This window comes from Bombyx mori, chromosome 3, assembly GCF_030269925.1.
Source record: "Bombyx mori chromosome 3, ASM3026992v2".
Taxonomy (NCBI): Eukaryota; Metazoa; Arthropoda; class Insecta; order Lepidoptera; family Bombycidae; genus Bombyx; species Bombyx mori.
The window spans coordinates 10,888,538-10,908,623 of record NC_085109.1 but is presented as its reverse complement, the minus strand read 5'-3'; the positions used below and the strand labels follow the sequence as shown (position 1 = coordinate 10,908,623).

Sequence of the window (20,086 nt, the reverse complement as noted above, 5' to 3'; positions counted from 1 at the left end):
CGGATGATATTGACCTTCATTTTAATGGACAAATTAAAAAAGGACAATATGTCAACAACAACATTATTCCCAAAATCATATTTATTGATTGTATCAAAAGTCACAGTTAGCTGCTACTTTTAGTTTAACTTTGTAGTTTACAGTTTATACCCTAATTTGAAAGTGGGAGAAAGAGCGTTGAAGGTTCGAGTTGTAGGTAATGTTCGACTACTCCTAGAAATTAGAATACGCAACAATTAATCAATGGAAAAATCAGCCTTAAACGTACAACAACGGTGGTTTGTTAACTATCTAGTATATGTGAAAGTGCACAAATGTGGGAAATTGAAACAAAGCCGCAGGACATTTATACACAATAGCTTCTCGGGATCTTTCAAAAAGTGCACTGAAAAAGACTTAGTAAATAAACATCATTTTTCTGCGATTATATTTCAACCCATATCATATCATCTCATTTAATTTAATTTCATGACAATTGATTAATGTATTAAATTAATCAACTTTATTTTATTTCGTTCGATATCATTTTTCATGAAAGAGAATAGAATATACAAAAGATTAGGCGTGTGAAGATATAAGAATAGGATGTGATACCTTCGCCTTTTCAGATGGAGAAATGGAAATATTGCAATCTTAGACATTGACATCTGCCAACACTTGAAACTTGGTCCATCATTTTCTCTATTTAATTTATATTTGTAAACAAATACTTTTTTCAAATATCTAAATAACAAACAAATGTATTTTCATATTTTAATGTTTTATTTATAAAAGTTGTCATGGCAGAGAAAACTTTTGTTTGTAAGGGCATAACATTGTTTCCTGAATAATTTACAAAATACGTTTTAAAAATAATGGAATTTGTTTTTTTAGGGACTCCAAAGCGTACACACAGATTTTTAGAACTGCGGTTTCAAAATGATTGGCTGTTTAAAAAAAAGAAGCAGCCGTGGGCGTAAGATACTTTAGTGCAAATGTTAAAACAGTTCCATGTTAATCATTAATGATCCAATTGTTCACCTGCAAAGTCCTTGAATAATGTTTAATTATTATTTGCACAGGCAGCAAAGCTGGTGCAAATAATATTAAACAAACATATTTAATGTTTAACATCCTAATTCGAATAAATATCTTTTGGAAATACAAATACATAAATAATTGTGAGTGTTACATTTCTTTATAGAGAATTTAGGGAAATAATGCTGCAGGATGGCTTCCCTGAAGAAATGAGCGTTAAACACATAAGAAAAAAGTGGGGCTATACATATGATGTGAGTATTTCTCTAATATTGTTTTGATTTCAACTTTAATAATTAAAGTGATTTAAAATAAAAAAAATCAAGTCATTAAGCAAGTGTACAGCTTACAAACTTTATTTATAGTCTTACATGAACTAATAACAAACTAACAACAGCTAACGGGTACAGCAAATTCATACATTGATTAATAAATAGATGTTACATTGTAATCATTGATTTTAAAGCTTAAATAAATATCACAATCCCATAATAATAAATACACTTGGAAAATTCTTTATGTTTTCAGATGTATAGAATAGCTAAAAGAAATAAAAATAAAGTATGGAAATATTACAAGATCTTTGATAAAAATTTCTCTACATCTAAGACGCTAGATAAATATGATTCATGTAAGTATTATGATTAAGTATAGACTGAAAATGTTTAATCATTATAATACACAGGGAATAAGCATAGTAAAATAATATTGCTTAAAATATATGAATCCAGGCCATTGATTAAATAAAAAAATTTAATTAATATTAATTGGTGTCCTAATGGGATATCTATTTGCTAATATCATTTTCCTCCAGAGAATGTTTAGATATAAACTTTGTGATAAAAAATGTGGAACCAAATAAGCAAAACATACCACAATAGTATGAAAAAAGATAGGTTTTGCTTACTGTTAAATCATTGCTATTCTGGTTTGAAGGGTGGGACAGCTAGTACATTATACAATCATATTATGCATTGAAACTGACTTCATGACCCAAGGTGGGAAGGGAATGCACATTGCTATAGCTGTAATAGTATAGTGTTGACTGGTAACTTAACATAAGGTCAGCTGTGAGCTCGTATGTCCATGCAGCGAATTTTTTTATCATCATCAGCCACAGACATCTGCTGGACACAGGTCCCAAGGTATAATTATGGTACTGTGTAGCCCTCATCCAGCTATCTTTAGCAGATTGTCAGTACACTTAGTGCAAGGCCTATCCAATCTACTTTTTTTTTGCAAATAATAATGTCAATAAATAAACACCTAATGAAGTTCTCTTTATTTACAGGGAGTGATGAATGGCGTTTGAAACTGGTAACATGTATTAGTGAAACAAAGGGATTGAAATTGGATTTCCATACTATGTGGCGGTAATTGTAACATTTAAATCCTCCTAATTCGACCTCATTGTTGACTTAAAGTAGCGATAAAGAAAGAAATAATAAATTTTCTTAAATTTAATTGTATATTTAATCACAGACATAAATAAAATTGTTTAAATGGTTGAAACTCACACTTAATCTTTAGAAGTGAAATGATTATATGCAAATTGTAAATAACCCAAAAAGTAATGTTCGATATTATGATAGTGATTTTTAGCAAAATATTTGCTATCTTAGTCCAATGAGTCCAAACCTCATGTTTTAAGGCCAAATTTTGAAGGCCATCAAATTTATAAGGTTAAAGTCATTTTTGAACAATGTGCGACATTTTTATTTTTAGTACCATAGAAAAAGCAATGAGATGCCAGGATTTACCTTTAGACTGTTGTATACAGGACATGAAAGGACTTTGGCAACACATACGTGTGACATTTAATGTAAGTTCTAAATCATCTATAAGCATTTTAAAAAAAAAGTAGATGTGGCGGGTAGCCATCATACAACGCGGGATAATTAACAGATGCCTGAATCTCGCGTACGACATTTTCAAGGTAAAGCGCATATATACAAGTTCCGAACAACAACATTCAGATCGTCGGTCTACCGAGCAATATCACCCGCTCGGTGGAAGATCTTCCCTTTGTCGTAAGCCCCAAATAGACTTGAGAATATGGAACACAAGAAACATTAATCTCATTTGGAAACTTCAATACTTTTCCTCAGCAATTTTCATACTCAAGTTTATTTATTTATTTAAATCAAAATGTAATGTTAATGTAACGAAAATTAAATCTATTTTTTTTTTTTTTTTTTTGGAGTTAAATAAATTAATAACGAGAAATGTGTTCTAATATTTAAAACTAAAGCGACTTATTATTAAATTAAAGAATTAATTGTGCCATCGTAAATTATTATATAACTTAGAGATTTAGAGAAGCTGATGGTAGTTGGTCAGGTTGACGGGAGAAGACTACGTGGTCGCTCACCTACCCGCTGGTCTGATCTAATAAAGACCCTCACCGGCCTGCCAATAACCGAGGCTATAAAGACCGCTGAGGACAGGAGGACGTCGGGAAGCATTGTGAATCGAGTGGTTCACATTTCAACCCAGACACGACCTTCAGCAATGAAGAGACCGAATCAGAAGAGGAAATTATTGTAATTTCTATTATAGTATAATAAAAATAGCAATAATTTAATTTTAATAAAAAAAAAAAAACATACAGTGGCCAGTACACAAATAAAACATTATTTCATTGCAGAGGAAACATCGACAAAAACTGAAGAAGGGAGCGGAGTTCACGGAGTGGCCTTTGTATGATGTGATGTTAGAATACTTCAAGAATTACGAAACCGACTATCTGATGAATTTAGAAAATGAGCCCGCATACGTGTTCTTTTGCAGACAAAGGGACTCTATGAAGTACCGGAAGAAACGAAAGGGCGCCAACACTGATGACAATGATAATGAAAATGAATTTCATTGTAAGTGAGCCATAGAAGGATTGGAACGGGGTCAACGACTGATTGGTTCATTTGTTGTGAAAGACTATTAATACATATTATATTATTATCACGTTTATTGCACTGGTGTTAGATTGGCAGACCTACCTCACGGCACGTATACGTGTTTTGGAATGTATGAAGATCGTACGTGCTCAATGCTAACAGTTTGTTGAGCTTGTTAATGTCATGGGCGACAAGTAAAGTAATTAATAAAAACGACGTCTAGACAAGAAATGTATACGTCATTTAAAAAAATTTGATCTGATGTTTGAGACTCAGGCCTCATAGCTCAAGCCCGGTGGCAGCGTTCACGTAGTGATGTATAAATAAAAACCTTTTATTGTACTATTTCTGTCGAGACTAAATCATTAGTTCCAATCTGGAGGGTAGGTACATACTATATTTAGTTGAAGTATCTGATGAACGTTGAACGTGATTGAGCATTCGTCTTCTAATCTACGATCACAATCACGTTTCTACGTCTATGTCTACGTTCTACGAATCGTAGATTAGAAGACGAATATAGAATTCGTCGAATTCGAATTCGAATATAGAAATATAGAATCTTAATCTTAACATTCTATATTTTTTTAAATAAATAGTATTAATAATAATATGTACATGCAATCATAATTATTGTTCGCAGGGTCTAAACACATAACGGAATCGTTTATACAGATTAGGCTGCAAAACGACTGGTTGTTCAGAGAGAGGAAATGCGCGTGGAGGTAACGACATAATAATGAAAGCAATTATATCTAATATAGAAATGTTTGTATGTTTCTCTGTTTGTGATTCTGTGAGTTGGTTGTTGGCACGGCCGTTGTCGCGGGACCGTCGATGTACGTCAGCAGCGCGCGCGTTATCTCAACCAATGGCCGTGTTTTTGAAGTGAAACTTCTAATGTGACTTCCAACAAGGTTGCGTTAAACGTTTAACGCTACCATAGATTAGAAAGAGACGGGGCGAGAGTGAATGCGTGGCACTCGAACGCCTGTGCGTAGTACCTATACCTGTTACAGGCCAGCGCGAGCGTTAGCACCAAGTAGCGTCCAATGTTTTAATGAAGTATTCAAAAAATATCTATCATTTAAAATATATCTTATATCTATATAATGTATTTATTTATTGATATCAAAATACAGTGTAACTTTGTAAAACTATAGCAATTGAGTTGCTCTTATAAAGAGAAACAACATTTAAAGCTATTGCTTCACCATTATTTTTATATCTTTTTATATTTTAATATTGCAAAAATGCTCTTTATATGTCTAATGTTCTAATGTTTCAATAATCGAAATTCTATTTATGACATCTATAGAAGAATGATATAAATAACATATTAACCTCTTTAAGGATTAATCGTATAGAGGTTACATCTCCCCCCCTTAAAATTGTAAAGTCCTATTTAATATACTACTCCATTACTGGAATAAGTTTGGTAATATGAAAGAGATTTGACTCAGACTTTTTATGACCTGTGTTTACTTTATAAATTGTGTTGGATATTTTTTCTACAATTTGATAAGGTCCTATTTTCAATTCATCTAGTTTTTTTCGGTTTAATCGGTTTCCGTTTTCAACAAATACCAAATCACCAACTTTTAGTTCACAATGTTTTCTATTTTTATCAAACCTTTGTTTATTATAATTATGAGATTTAATACTATTTTCTAAAGCAATTTTTCTGTCTCGCAATATATAACTATCTGTTATATTCTGTTTCAGTTCATCTGGTAGAATATCAACGTTTTTTCCCTGCAGTAAATATTTTGGAGAGAACCCTGTTACGCTATGTTCAGTTTCGTTATATCTTTCCGTGCATTCGTGAGCAATAGTTGTCCAAGCAATTTTGTCCCTTCTTTCATTAACCTTGCAACGAATTTTGTTAACTAACGTTTGGTTTAACCTTTCGTTTAATCCATTTGAAAATGGCGCATTTACTGCAGTGAAAACTATAGGTATACCTTATTTTTCTAAAAAAATTTTGAAGTCTTTGGAGTTAATGCCTGGATATTGATCTGATAGAATCAAGTCAATTTTATAATCAGGTGTTACTTTTTGGACAAGTTTTATAAAATCATGCGCACTCTGTGTTTTGGATGTTAGAATATAGGCGTAACGAGTAAAGTGGTCTACAAGCAGATGTAAATATGTTTTGGTTGAACGAGAACCCCCAAATCCCCCTATAGTGTCTATAGACACTATTTCGAGTGGATAGGTCGCCGGACCTAAGTGAGACATTAGTCCAAACTTGTGTTGTCCTCTAGATTTATTTTTTATACAGACAGCACAATTTTCGCAAACTTTTTTAATATTATCCAATAAATTTTTTGCTTGATAAAAGGGTTTAATCTTATTTTCCATTTGTCGTCTTCCTATGTGACAATAGTAGTGATGTACATGTTTTATAATTTTTTTACTAAACTCCTCAGTTAGTACAATCTTTTCGTTTTTTCCTATCTTTCTATAATAGATATTATGTTTGAAAATATGTTTATTTATATTTTGTTTTATATCTTCATTTTTATCTTGATCATTCCGTATGTCTTCTAATTTAATAAAATTCACTACTTTTAAACTACTATCTTGATTTTCATACGATTCTAACACAGGGTTTCTGCTTAAAGTATCTGCCTCTATATTATATTTGCCCGGAGAATATATTATTTTAAAATTGAATTGCGACAAATAATACGTTAAATCTCCCAGTTCTTCGTCCGTTCTGGCTTTAATATTCATTTTTTCTAAAGGTTTGTGATCTGAAAAAACTGTGAATGTTTTTCCTATAAGCCAATGTTGCCAGTATTTTACCGCCTCTTTTATTGCTAAACACTCAAGATAAATGGCTTTTTTCTTTTTTTGCGAGTCATTAAATTTTTTTGAAAAATATGCACAAGGTTTTTCATCACCGTTGGGTTGAATTTGTTTTAAAATCGCACCAATACCTTGTATGCTAGCGTCCGTATAAATATGTATTGGCAAGTCTGGATCAAAGATGGCTAGAATGGGTTTAGAGCAAAGTAGTTTCTTTATAGTGTCAAAGGATTCTTGACATTTTTCGGACCAAACGAATTTCTCGCCTTTTCTTAATAAATTATGTAAAGGATCCAGTATAATAGAAATGTTTGCCACATATTTTCCATAGAAATTAATTTTTCCTAAAAATTGTCGGACGTTTTTTTGTGTTTTTGGGATTGGAAATTCTTTTATGGCAATCAAATTATCTTTTAATGGAGTGACAGTATTATTATGTGCCCTAGATATTTTACAGAGTCCTGTGCAAAGCTACATTTCGTGAATTTTAATTTAAAGCCTTCTTTTAAAATTGCTTCCAATAACTGAGATATGTGGTCAATGTGTTTTTCGAATGTTTCTGAAAAAATTAAAATATCATCGATGTAATTTACAGTAAAATCGGACAGTTTATGCTTTCTTATAATGCTACTTAAAATTCGTTGAAAAATAGCGGGAGAAGTTTTTAAACCAAAAGGCAAGCATGTCCATTGATAATGTGCCTCTTGGGTCACAAATGCAGTTTTGTGTCTATCTTCAATTTTAAGAGGTATGGACCAGAACGCTGAATTTATGTCAAATGTTGAATAAAATTTGCATTTCCTTGTTTTTACCATTAAATCTTCGATAAGTGGGAATGGTTGCGATTGGGGAACTATAATTTTATTTAATTCACGAAAATCTATACAAAGCCTTGATCTCCTTCCTTCTTCTTTCTTAAATGCTAGTGTTATCGGAGCGGCAAACGGGCTATATGATTCCTCAATTAAATTATGTTTTAGTAAGTTCGATACTTGGTGTTCAATTTCTTTCATATCTTCGATAGAGCACCTATACGGTCTTTTGCTACAGTATTTATCTACCAACAAATCAATATGGGCTTCATAACCTTTTACAGTACCTATATCATATTTGTCTTTCGCGAAGACTGAATTATATTTGCATATCAATTTATCAATAACAGTTTTTTTTTTTATCATCTAAATTATTTACTGAAATCTCAAAATTATTGATTAGCATATTTTCATTAAAATTTATTTTATACTCATTATTCATTTTTTCTTGTTTATTTCCTGTCACTACCTGAACTGCCAGGAATTTCTTTAGTGCTTATAGGTTGTTTTTCTTTATTTTTTATGTAGTCTTTATTATTATTGCTGAGGACATTTTGTGTGATATTTAAATTCTCATTTTGAGTTAAATGAAAATTTTGTATACAGTCTAACCCAACTAGGAAATCATAGTCGAAGTTGTCGTCGTCTATAACAAAAATATTGACATGTTTTTCAATGTCGAAAATTTTTATTTTTAAATTAACTATTCCTATAGATTTTTTTACGCCATTAATTGTTTTTAAACCTGCAGTGTTATCATAAGTAGGTATTTTTTTTAAAGATAACAACCTTGAATTTATTATGGACACATTAGATCCTGAATCATAGATTCCGGATATTTCCAAAGTGTCATTTATTCGTAATTTAATTTTTATTAATGGCGGCGTTATTAGTTTTTTGGATCAATTTCTTTTAATTCCATCTCTAATTCAGAATTGTTAACACTCCTTATTTGAGCTTTTTTTGGGCTTTCATCATTTTTAACTTTGAACCAACATTTGGATTCAGGGTGGTAACGTATCCCTTTATTCTGCTTTTCACAAATTTTACACGGACTAACTAAGGGCTTTATATTGTTCTCTATAAGCTTACCTTCGGGAATACTTATCATTTTATCAAACGTTTTTTTCTTTACCCTATGTTCTAAGCTTCTTAAATTATTAAATAAGTCTTCAGTTTCCTTTAAACTATTTCTATCAATCTTATCTGCAATAAAATTTGGTAATCCCGTGGCAATCAGATCAATTAGAGTGAGTTTATCTATGGACTTATTTATCTCTAATAGTAGTCTCTCTTTACCGCATACTCCAGTAATGAACCCTGCCTGTATTTAAATAACATCGCATACCTGATTGGAGACCAACTCTTATCCGCATATGTTCCACAAAAAATATTTTTCCACGTTACCCATTCCGAATTTATTGTATGCTTTATAAGCATGGAACTATACCAGTCTAAACAAGAACCCTCTATAAATAACCTAAAGATTTCAATTTTTTTTTTATCTTCTTCTATTCCTATACGGGCACATTCTGCTTCAAAGGTAGTCATCCACTGGGACACATTAGTAATCTTGCTGTTGAATTTTTCTATGACAATTTTTTCTGCCATTCTCCCTATATTAAATGATTTTGACGAATCTTTTTTTATTTCAGAAATTTTGTCTATAATTCTTGCTAGAGATTCTTCCGAAATTCCGGTTGTTGAAGTTTGTGGTTTTGTTTGTTCCTCCAATAGGTATCCCATAAATTGCTTATTTCCATCTTCATCACAATAAACAGCCTTCATCTGTGGGTTCATGGATATCCACACCTGCCGTTTCTCATGCCGTTTTTGTAATGTAGCCTTTACTTTCTGAAAGATTTCGGTCTGTACTATTTTATCATGTAATTTTACAGGTTGTAACTTATCTGGGATCGTAAAGGTGCGGCCATCGAAATCCGTGATTGTCGTTATACAAATAGTATTTGTTTTTACATCTTCACTGGCTTTAACCATGAACTCGAATTTCAATTTATCCATTTTTCTTGGTAACTAGCTGTAGAAATGTTGTTTTATAATGTATTTATTTATTGATATCAAAATACAGTTTAACTTTGTAAAACTATAGCAATTGAGTTGCTCTTATAAAGAGAAACAACATTTAAAGCTATTGCTTCACCATTATTTTTATATCTTTTTATATTTTAATATTGCAAAAATGCTCTTTATATGTCTAATGTTCTAATGTTTCAATAATCGAAATTCTATTTATGACATCTATAGAAGAATGATATAAATAACATATTAACCTCTTTAAGGATTAATCGTATAGAGGTTACATCTATTTAAATAAAAATGAATTGCTGTTCGTTAGTCTCGCCAAAACTCGAAAACGGCTGGACCGATTTGGCTAATTTTGGTCTTGAATTATTTGTGGAAGTCCAGTAAGGTTTCAAAGGTAGATAAATATGAAAATACTCGGAATTAAATAAAAATAAAAATTTTGTTTTCCCTTTGATGTGTCCCCCGTCGGACGGATTCATTTTGTTTGTTTTAAGTTTATTTTATACAATAGTTTGGGTCTTTTATTTATCGATTGAGGCACTACGAAGTCTGCCGGTTCAGCTAGTATAATATCAATGTTGAAGATGTCGCATCTCTTATACACATCATCCCTGTTATAAGAACAATCTGATTTAAGGATGAAAAATGAAGAAAACAATACTACACATCGAAAAAAAAGTTTCACTTCATTCACGTGCACCAAGTTGCACTCGCACCGTTTTTATGGCCTTTGTAGGCAGACGAGCATACCCACCTGATGGTAAGTGGTTACCGTCGGTCATGGTCGTCAGCAATGCCATGGGCAGAGCCAAGCCGCTGCCTACTATGGCCGTGTTTTTTATAGGTACGTTAAAAAATACGACCTCTACCAATATATAAAAATATTTGTAGGTTTGGTAGTTCGTCAATTCAGTGCAGTTGTGGAATTCGGATTACTAATAAATGGGATTTCAACATAACCACTGTTTCCTTGTAAATAAAAATTAATATTGATCGCGAGGTAATTGGTCAAGGATTAGTGGGGCAACTGAGCAATTAGATACCAAGTTTTCTATAAAAAGTCAAAACATTTCTCATACTGCGCTTACATATTACGCATAATACGAGGGCTGCACTAAAAGTATCGGGAATGGAATATTTCCACTGTTCCTGTCATATTAAAATCTTTTTAATTGAAAACTCCTTGGTTTTAAAAATCGAATACCATTTATTTATTTAAAGACAGATTCTCGGTCTTGTCACGAGGTTTTGTCAAACTTGTTTAGTCGTTGAGAAAATGGAATTGACTCGAGAAAATTCAAGAGCGATGATTTATTATGACCTTCGAAGTGGTTTAACACAAAAACAGTGTGTTGACCGGATGATTTCTGCATTTGGTGATGAAGCCCCATCCAAAATCACAATTTATCGCTGGTTTGCTGAGTTTCAACGTGGACGTGTCAAGCTCAGTGATAATCCCCGTCAAGGTCGTCCAAAAACTGCAGTCACCCAAGAAAACGTTGATGCTGTGCGTAAGCTGATTGAGGAAGATCGACATGTGACATACCGCGAAATTCAGGCAACTTTAGACATTGGCATGAGTCAAATACAAATAATCTTGCATGAACAATTAGGTGTAAAAAAGTTGTTTTCCCGATGGATACCGCATTCGCTCTGTGAAGAGCAAAAAGCGGCTCGCGTTACTTGGTGCGTCAGAACTCTCGAAAGATTCCACGCAGGATCCTCAAATGCTGTATACAACATTGTATCAGGTGACGAATCCTGGATGTACGCGTACGAACCCGAAACAAAAAACCAGTCACGAGTTTGGGTGTTCGAAAATGAGTTAAAGCCAACAAAAATTGTTCGTTCACGGAGTGTTGCAAAAAAAATGGTGGCCACGTTTGTCTCCAAAACCGGCCATGTTACGACTATTCCTCTTGAGGGACAAAGAACGGTTAATGCAGAATGGTATGCTAGCATTTGTTTGCCACAGGTTGTTTCTGAACTCCGTAAAGAGAACTGCAACCGCCGCATCATCCTCCATCACGACAATGCGAGTTCTCACACCGCGCACAGAACAAAAGAGTTTTTAGAGCAAGAAAACATAGAATTATTAGACCATCCGCCGTACAGCCTCGACCTAAGCCCTAATGATTTCTATACTTTCCCTAAAATAAAGAATAAATTGCGTGGATAGAGATTTTCATCACCTGAAGAAGCTGTGGACGCCTACAAAACGGCCATTTTGGAGACCCCAACTTCCAAATGGAATGGTTGCTTCAATGATTGGTTCCATCGTATGGAAAAATGTGTCAAATTTCGCGGAGAATACTTCGAAAAGCAATAAATACATTTTTAAATAGTAATGTTGTGTCACTTCGTTAATTCCCGAAATTTTCAGTGCTGCCTATGTACATCATCATCGATATAAAAATCGACAGACAAATGCGTCTTTAGCCCAAGTAGCGCTCATGTGCATACCACCTTAGCGCCCTCTAGTGAGCGCGCGTTCAACATGGAGTCGGTACAAATGTTATAGAAAGTGCTGAGGCCGATGCCCCCTGCACCATATGTACCATATCTACACGTTTTGACATATTCGCCTTTTCGCACTAAAAGAGTACAATTTCCAAAAATGTTCAAAATTTTTACATTTTGTATCACCAGTATTTTTCTCATAAATACTGTCCAAAGATCGTAGTTTAGTTTTAGTGTTTATTTATTAGTTTACCTACGTTTTGACTACTATTAACAAAATTAATACATAATTTTATCTTACTTTAAATGACATAATGTAACTAGTACAAAAATAAAAGTAAAATGTTGCAAAGATGATTAATATTAAAAATATCACATGTTAAACCTTTAAAACGCTCTCCTGTAAAATTAGCAAGTTTTGAGATTATACAGGTTTAATGCGAGAAGACGATATTATAATAGTGATGTGAAATGTGAATTTATACTCGAAAAAAAATAATGAAATCTATAAGTTAAATTGTATACCTATATGTTATATATTTATTTATATTTTAGTGAGCTTCTAAAAATAATGCTGAACGAGTACGGGTTCCCGGCGACTTTGACGTCGAGAGAAATATGTCGCAAATGGGCGTCCATGTTCTCAGTGAGTTGTTTTTATTACCTTTACCTAACGATATTTTCGAATTGTATATCCCCCTCTTCCGGTCGCGCTCCTCATGTCTCTGGGTCGAACCCCCCTCCATCCATTACTTACCGATGCTGGGACATCTCGTCGTATCTTCGGCTACTTGGAAAGCATCGCAGGCGATGGAATCAAGTAAGGGGCATAATTAAATTATAAATACCTACTTTTTGTCATTAATTGCTCACGGCCCACCTGGTGTTAAGTGCTTATCGGAGCCCATAGACATCTACAATGTAAATGTCGGCACCCACCTTGAGATATGGGTTCTAAGGTAGGTAAGGGTAGGTAAGTAGGTAAGTAGGGTAAGGTTTTTAAAGGACAATTACTTGTATCATGAAAGTGATCACCAATTCTGAACATATCTGAATATTGCACATGACAGTGCAATACTGGACAACGTCTTGAAATTAAAAATAAGATTAATGAATAATAATAATACAATGAAAAATTATAAAAATATGAAGTCCGAAATAACACAATTTCATTTAAACTTCACATTTACAATATCTATATATCTATAGAGGCGAATGTATGTTGCTATGTACATAATAATATGCTCTCCTAAAATTACCTTACGTAGTTAGCTTTCTAAATCGTCTTATGGCTATTATGTTTTAATATAAATTTTCATTTTATTGCGGGCGAGCCACGGCCGCGGCTAGTACGAAATATAATTAACATCTTAACAAGACTTTTGATAATCTTTAATAGAATTTAAAAAAGCGATGTGTCTGTTTAATTATTTATTGTATTCCTTCATATGGGCGAGTCCACGTCCTGTGGTGTGAAGCGGCTACCTACCGGAAACCATAGACAACACAGCGTTAATGACGTCATCCACCTCGAGCCCCGAGCTCGAAGTCTTAACTGTATTTTCAATCAAAGCGCACTACTAGGTCGCGGCAGAAATAGGCAGGAGCAACTTAGAAAAGCATCGACTAATATTGTGAGGTAAACTTTTCAAACGTAAGTTCTCATTGAACTTTTGTTATTTCAGGAGTACCAAAAAGCGAGAGCCACAAATAACAAGCTATGGGTTTATTATAATTTATTCGAATTGTATTTGGGAGACGGAAATTTAAGTCTGAATCCGCTTTTGGGCTGTAAGTATACATTCTTACTTCACTATCTTATGTACTACACTACCTTATATAATGATGGATCTTGATTTCAGTTCGTTACATACCTAACCCTAATAATACCCGGTGATGATGGTCATTTCTAATGGGAAAGCACTAAAGGATAGCCGTCGAAATATAGCTTATTAATGTTTTTGCTCGGCACGCAATGTAAAACAAATAAAATTGAACTGCCGCTCAGTGTTGCTTAGCGCGAGTTTTTTAAGTCATCGCGTAAAAGTTAACTCCTATTTGTATGGAGTTGGGACAGCGCCCCTAGCGGCAAACGAAGGAAAGCTGTTATGAAATATAAACAAAACATAGAAAATTGATTAATTTTTATTTTCTATGTTAATAAATTATTGATCATTACAAATCATTACATACAATACATTATAATATTTATTTTTATTTTTATATAAAACATAAATTAATAATACCGGCTTATCAAGAGGAATGTTTAATCAGATTCAAAATTGACAGGGCAAGAAGAGTGGGTGTTTAATTTGATAAATGCCAGAATAGACTTGGAGAAATCATTTCAGAATTACTCGAAGCATCCCGTCAAAGCTTGGAGGTCAGTTCACAGTTCGCTTTCTACTTAAATTATAATAATAATAATAGAGTATCCATTGTACCTATCGTGCTCTCCAGTACGGGCGTCATTCCCAAACACCTACTCCACTACCTAAAACAAATAAATTTGGACACTAACATTAACGTGCAGAGTTGTTCACAAGTTTAAGCAGGACGACAATTTCCAAGGTGAATTCCACTTGGCCTAAGCAAGGCCTAGGCAAGGCTATTTCGGCAATTCGTCCACTTAGCCTCGACAAATTTTCGGTAATTAGTACTTAATACCGAAAATTCCAGAAAAAGAAACCATGATAATAATAATAATAATAACCGGAGACGAGTCGCACACGGTTATCTGGACCAAACTAGGAGTTCTTGTACTATAGAAGTCACACGGAAATTCATAATGATATGTGTTTAAATATTATATACATCCATATTAAAAATCCAAATTGCAGACAAACTTGTTCATCACAACGTTTGCCCGATGTGGGAATCGAATCTATGACCCTCGGCCTAGCCTTCGGTGCGGTAGCTGGTAGCCGAGTTAATTTTATAGTGGACTCCGTGAAAGATATTGAAACCACTTTAATTGTTAGCGTTGATGGACGTATCTCACATTGTGTGCTTAGTACTGATGCCTCCGGTCATCGTTGTCGTTGACCCCGTCGCTTGCGACGAAGGACTCGACGACTAAATTAACCCATAGACACAGCCTGCTGAGTTTCTCGCCGGATCTTGTTAGTGGGTCGCGTTTCCGATCCGGTAGTAGATTCTGCGAAGCACTGCTCTTGCTAAGGTCCGTGTTAGCAACGCGTCAGGTTTGAGCCCCGTGAGCTCACCTACTAGATTAGGTTACGCTGATATGGTCTCTCTAGACCATCAGCTTAGGTAGGAAAAAAAGCTGATGCCCCAGACCGGGAGTCTTCTTTTAGCGCACTAGTACCGGTCGGTGGACAACTGGCTCTTTGTATCCAGCAACGACCACGACAACGTTCCCATTAGATATGCTTACATTATTTTATTTTGTCGAAAAATATTGTATTTGACACTGTTAGTGTAAATATACATATTATTAATAAGATAAGATGTAGGCGTAATTTTATATTATAACTAAGATAAGATGTATGTCTAAGATAAGATACATTGTTTTTGTGGCAGAGAAGTTGAGAAACGGTTGAGGAGCATGGGGCTGCCTGCAGACCACAGCGTCCTCGACCTGCCGGAGATATGGAAGCACTTACTCAATACGTTCAAGGTAAGCTGTCTATATCAGGCAACAAAAAAAAGCAATAAAAAAGTCAGGCCCCTTTTTGAATAGCATAGATTTTCCTAAATACTTTCCTACACATGAGGTTGGATATTCTAAATTAACTACATAATGTGTTGTAGAGCATTTTTTTAAGTGAAACTTCTTTAGGCGCGTTGAGAGTAAAATTTAACTCGCGACAGGTTCGTTACGGCTAGAGAGAAAAGATACAATTTAGGTTTTTTTTTAATTTTTTTTTTATTGCCCTTGTAGGCAGACGAGCATACGGCCCACCTGATGGTGAGTGGTTACCGTCGCCCATGGACTTCAGCAATGCCAGGGGCAGAGCCAAGCCGCTGCCTACCGTTTAATACTCTCCGCAAGCCTCGTTTGAAGAAGGACATGTCATAGCGCTCGGGAAACACCGTGGAGGGGAGCTCATTCTATAGCCGGATGGTACGTGGCAAAAAAGACCTCTGGAAACGCACTGTGGATGACCGCAGTGGCTCCAGGTAGTATGGATGAACTCTACTCCGGTGGCGGGCGGTGCGATGGTAAAAACGAGATGCCGGTATCATCTCGAACAATTCCTCAGAGCACTCCCCATGGAACATACGGTACAAAATGCAGAGGGAACCGAAGTCCCTCCGCAGACCCAGAGGCTCCAAACGATGCGTGAGAATGGGATTATCGACAATCCGAACGGCCCTCCTCTGTATGGAGTCAAATGGAAGAAGCTGGTATTTGGGAGCCCCGGCCCAGAGATGGGAGCAGTACTCCACGCGAGGCCGGACTTGTGCTTTATAAAGCAAAAGGCTTTGTCCAGGCGTGAAGTACCGCTTTGCTCTGTTGAGGACTCCCAGTGCTCTGTTGAGGACTCCCACTAGGATGAGTGAGAGTGAGAAAATAGACAGTGCGTCTCGCGAACCACTCGACCGTGGAGAGAGGGAAAGGACAAAGCGAGCTAGGTCGTTTCTCTTATATACAGTATTCCCAAGAAAGAGAAGAGCACGAGAAATTTTATTTATGGATGAAAAATGAATCGCAAAAGAAGTTTCACTTCAATCCATTTTTTAAATTATAAATAGGCAAGAATGTGTTTCGTTTGTAAACCGATTTTAATCAATGATACATGTCATTTTATTTGAAAATAGTTCCAATTCGTTCGAATATCTGTAACAAAACAGACAATGTAATTAATTTGAATTTTGAGGTGTTTGCGGGTAATTGTGATTGAACGATGAACGAATTCCAATTGTTGAACGAACACTATAAAATCACACATAAAACAGAATACAATTAAATTGAGAACCTCCTCTATTTTTGAAATCGGTTATTATTTGAGCTCAGCTACTAGCCTACTACGACAGTCTCATTCAGTGATTTAATTGTGTAATTTGTTGACTTACTTTCAATGACGATATTTTTTAATGTCTCGAAATATATTTTCTTAGTTGTCGTTCAAAATAAAAAACTTTGTTGTTGGAATTTGTTATTCCTTATTGTATATTAATAATATTTGAATATTGATATGGCTGAATAACATAGCACAGCACAGAACAGCGTAGCTTGATGTTCATCACACGTTTACACCATCTATACAAATATATAAATCTACAGTGGTTTTTACGGATGTTCCATTATAACTACTGAACCATGCATTGACTTGAAACTTGGTATCCATGTAGAAAATACGTGTACTTAATGGATAGGCTAATATTTACATGAGTGTTGGACTCCCATTAATAATGACGATAAATAATAATGTTAATTTTAAGCGCTCAGCGAAGTGGGCGAGTGCGTCTAGTTGTTTATATTTTGAATATTTTTTCAGTGGAAAAAGAAATTTGCGGAAAAAGGTATACTGAACGAGCAGTGGCCTTATTACGACGCAATGGCTCGCTTCGACGATATCAGAGAGAAACGGCCAATTAACAAGCACAAAGAAGAAATACATTCCGACGAGGGTGACCACAATGTAGACGACCACGAAGACGACATTAAACTGTTCGATTTGAAACGGAGGCTCGAATTCAAGCCGAAGAATGAGTTTGGGAACCATTGCAGGGCCTGCCTCACCGAGGACGGCAGCGTCGACATATACGAACGGAAAGACGACAACGGATTTGACTTGGCGTTCAAACTGAAGGCCGTTGGCGGGATCGAGGTAAGCTGTGGGAAAACGAATTATCGATATTTGGAAAACGAATAATCGATATTCTGAAAACGAGTAATCGATGTTTTGAAAACGAATGATCGATATTTTGAAAGCGATGATCGATATTTTGTGAGATGTGAGGTCGTCATGGCTCAAGGGATAAGACGCCCGGTGTACTCATATCGAATGACGCAATTGTGTCGGTATTCAAATCCCGCATTTCTCTAATGAAAAACGTATTTGACACGTGTTCACCGGTGGTTGGGCGTGACGGGAGAAATGCTGGTCATCCCGCGAAACAGCCGTGCAATCCGGTATTAACAATCCGCTTAGCCGTTACATTTTATAATCGGGTCCTAGATCTCATGTCTCCAAGTGAGGGGGGTATTTACATTGTCATGACTATGGACCATGACATCCATTATCAACTTAACACCGTGCACGCTTTACTCGTTCACCGAGCTATGTATACAAAAAAGGTGGACGTCATTTATTTAATTTTTATCAAAATTATCGTCATACCTATTTCATAAAATATGTAATTTTAATTCAAATATATAATCCTAGCATTAACATCTCCATAGTACAAAAATATGTTTTCGTTTATATTTAGTGATTTCAATTAAATATGTATATAAAAATCAATGTTAACATGATTAGATATTTAAACAAATTTCAATTTCCAAAAACTTTACCATTTAACTAATTATAAAAGTATTGCGTGAACATTGTAATGTTTCAGGTCGAAAGAACCGATCAGCTACCGTCGCAAATATGTTACAATTGCCTCCAGGAGTTGGAAAACGCCTTTAAGTTCAGATTGAAGTGTAGAAGCACGGATAAGCAGTTGAGGATTACGGTCATCAAGAAGGAAATACTGCAGAACTCTGAGGAGTATCGCGTCGACGATAACGATATGGGCGGGCGTGACGTCAGCGACTGCGACGACACCAAAGGCGACCTGGACGGCGGCGAGGCCAGCGTCGCCTTCGACATGTTCCCCTCCAACCGGACGAAGACGAAAACCATCCTGAAAAAAGAGAGGAAGATGATCAGGAAAAAGAAGATTCGCAAATTAAGAAAGACGTACGATTACAGCAAGATCTGCGAGATATGCGGGAAGCACACGAGGAACCTCGCCAGCCACCTCGACGCGCACAACGTCGGCAAGAAGTACTCGTGCGACGTATGCGACAAGAAGTTCAAGTTCAAGAGCGGGCTCCTGATACACCGCGCGGTCCACGACCCGACGCCGAAGAAGACTTGCGAGGTCTGCGGGAAGACGTTCCACATACTGGCCCAGTACCGGAAGCACTTCGTGTACCACGCGAACGAGAGGAAGTTCGAGTGTCACACGTGCGGGAAGCGGTTCAACACGAACGACATCCTGAAGGTGCACAGCCGGATGCACACGGACGAGAGGCCGTTCAGCTGCCAGGAGTGCGGCAAGACGTTCCGGACGGCGGGCTGCGTGAGCCGCCACCGCCGGATCGTGCACCGGAACGTCAAACAGAAACCTAAATAAATACTATAATCGAACTTGTTCGTTTCATTCCTCATTTTCTTTCTTTCCTACCTTTTTTTTTATTGCTTAGAAAGATGGACGAGCCTACCTGGTGTTAAGTGGTTACTGGAGCACATAGACATCCACAAAGTAAATGCGCCTCCCACCTTGAGATATAAGTTCTAAGGTCTCAGTATAGTTACAACGGCTGCCCCACCCTTCAAACCGACTCGCATTACTGCTTTACGGCAGAAATAGGCACGGTGAAGGTACCTACCCATGCGGACTCACAAGAGGCCCTACCACCAGTAAACCTAAGCTGATAGCCTTGAGAGGCTATTTCAGCGTATCCTTAACTAGTAGGTGAGCTCACGGGGCTCAAACCGGAGTGATGCTAACACTGACCCTAGTAAGAGTAGTGCTTCGCAGAATCTACCACCGGATCGGAAACGCGATCCACTGAGAAGATCCGGCGAGAAACTCAGTGGGCTGTGTCTGTGGGTTAATTCGCTCGTCGAGCCCTTCGTCGCAAGCGACGGGTTCGACGAAGACGGTGACCGGTGCTGGAGGTACCTAAAAGCACCGTTAATGGATCGGGAGGATCCGTAATGACGTGTTTTGGGCGACGTCGATTGTTTAGTCTCGACCATTCAGTCTACCGGATCGGGTATGTAGTTTCCAGCGGCCACGACAAAAGGGTTCTCATGTCGTGCCGCCTTTTCAAAGTGGCACAGTGATGTCGACTGTAGA

The 20,086-nt window shown here is 36.1% G+C and overlaps 1 protein-coding gene across 2 annotated transcripts; it reads left to right on the top strand.

The window, feature by feature from the left end:
• Window positions 1–603: 603 nt before the first annotated feature.
• LOC101745004 (uncharacterized) lies at window positions 604–19,371 on the top strand. Of its 2 annotated transcripts, XM_062676472.1 has the most exons (15): window positions 640–801; window positions 874–955; window positions 1,184–1,271; window positions 1,546–1,648; window positions 2,309–2,390; window positions 2,743–2,839; window positions 3,665–3,729; window positions 3,808–3,887; window positions 4,555–4,636; window positions 12,599–12,689; window positions 13,729–13,834; window positions 14,333–14,426; window positions 15,587–15,683; window positions 17,509–17,841; window positions 18,575–19,371. In XM_062676472.1, exons 1-15 carry the CDS (start codon window positions 780–782, stop codon window positions 19,355–19,357), a joined length of 2,205 nt encoding a protein of 734 aa, XP_062532456.1. In that variant the 5' UTR covers window positions 640–779; the 3' UTR covers window positions 19,358–19,371. The 2 variants fall into 2 exon arrangements, with proteins under 2 accessions (XP_012550665.1, XP_062532456.1); XM_012695211.4 differs by having other exon boundaries at window positions 604–801; window positions 3,665–3,887.
• Window positions 19,372–20,086: the final 715 nt, after the last annotated feature.

Bases quoted from the DNA above. Each gene is read 5' to 3' on its own strand.
- LOC101745004 (XM_012695211.4), top strand. From the start codon at position 780: ATGGCAGAGAAAACTTTTGTTT. The intron at 802-873 runs GTAAGGGCATAA...TTGTTTTTTTAG, and splicing joins GGCAGAGAAAACTTTTGTTT to GGACTCCAAAGCGTACACAC. The intron at 956-1,183 runs GTAAGATACTTT...ATTTCTTTATAG, and splicing joins AAAAAGAAGCAGCCGTGGGC to AGAATTTAGGGAAATAATGC.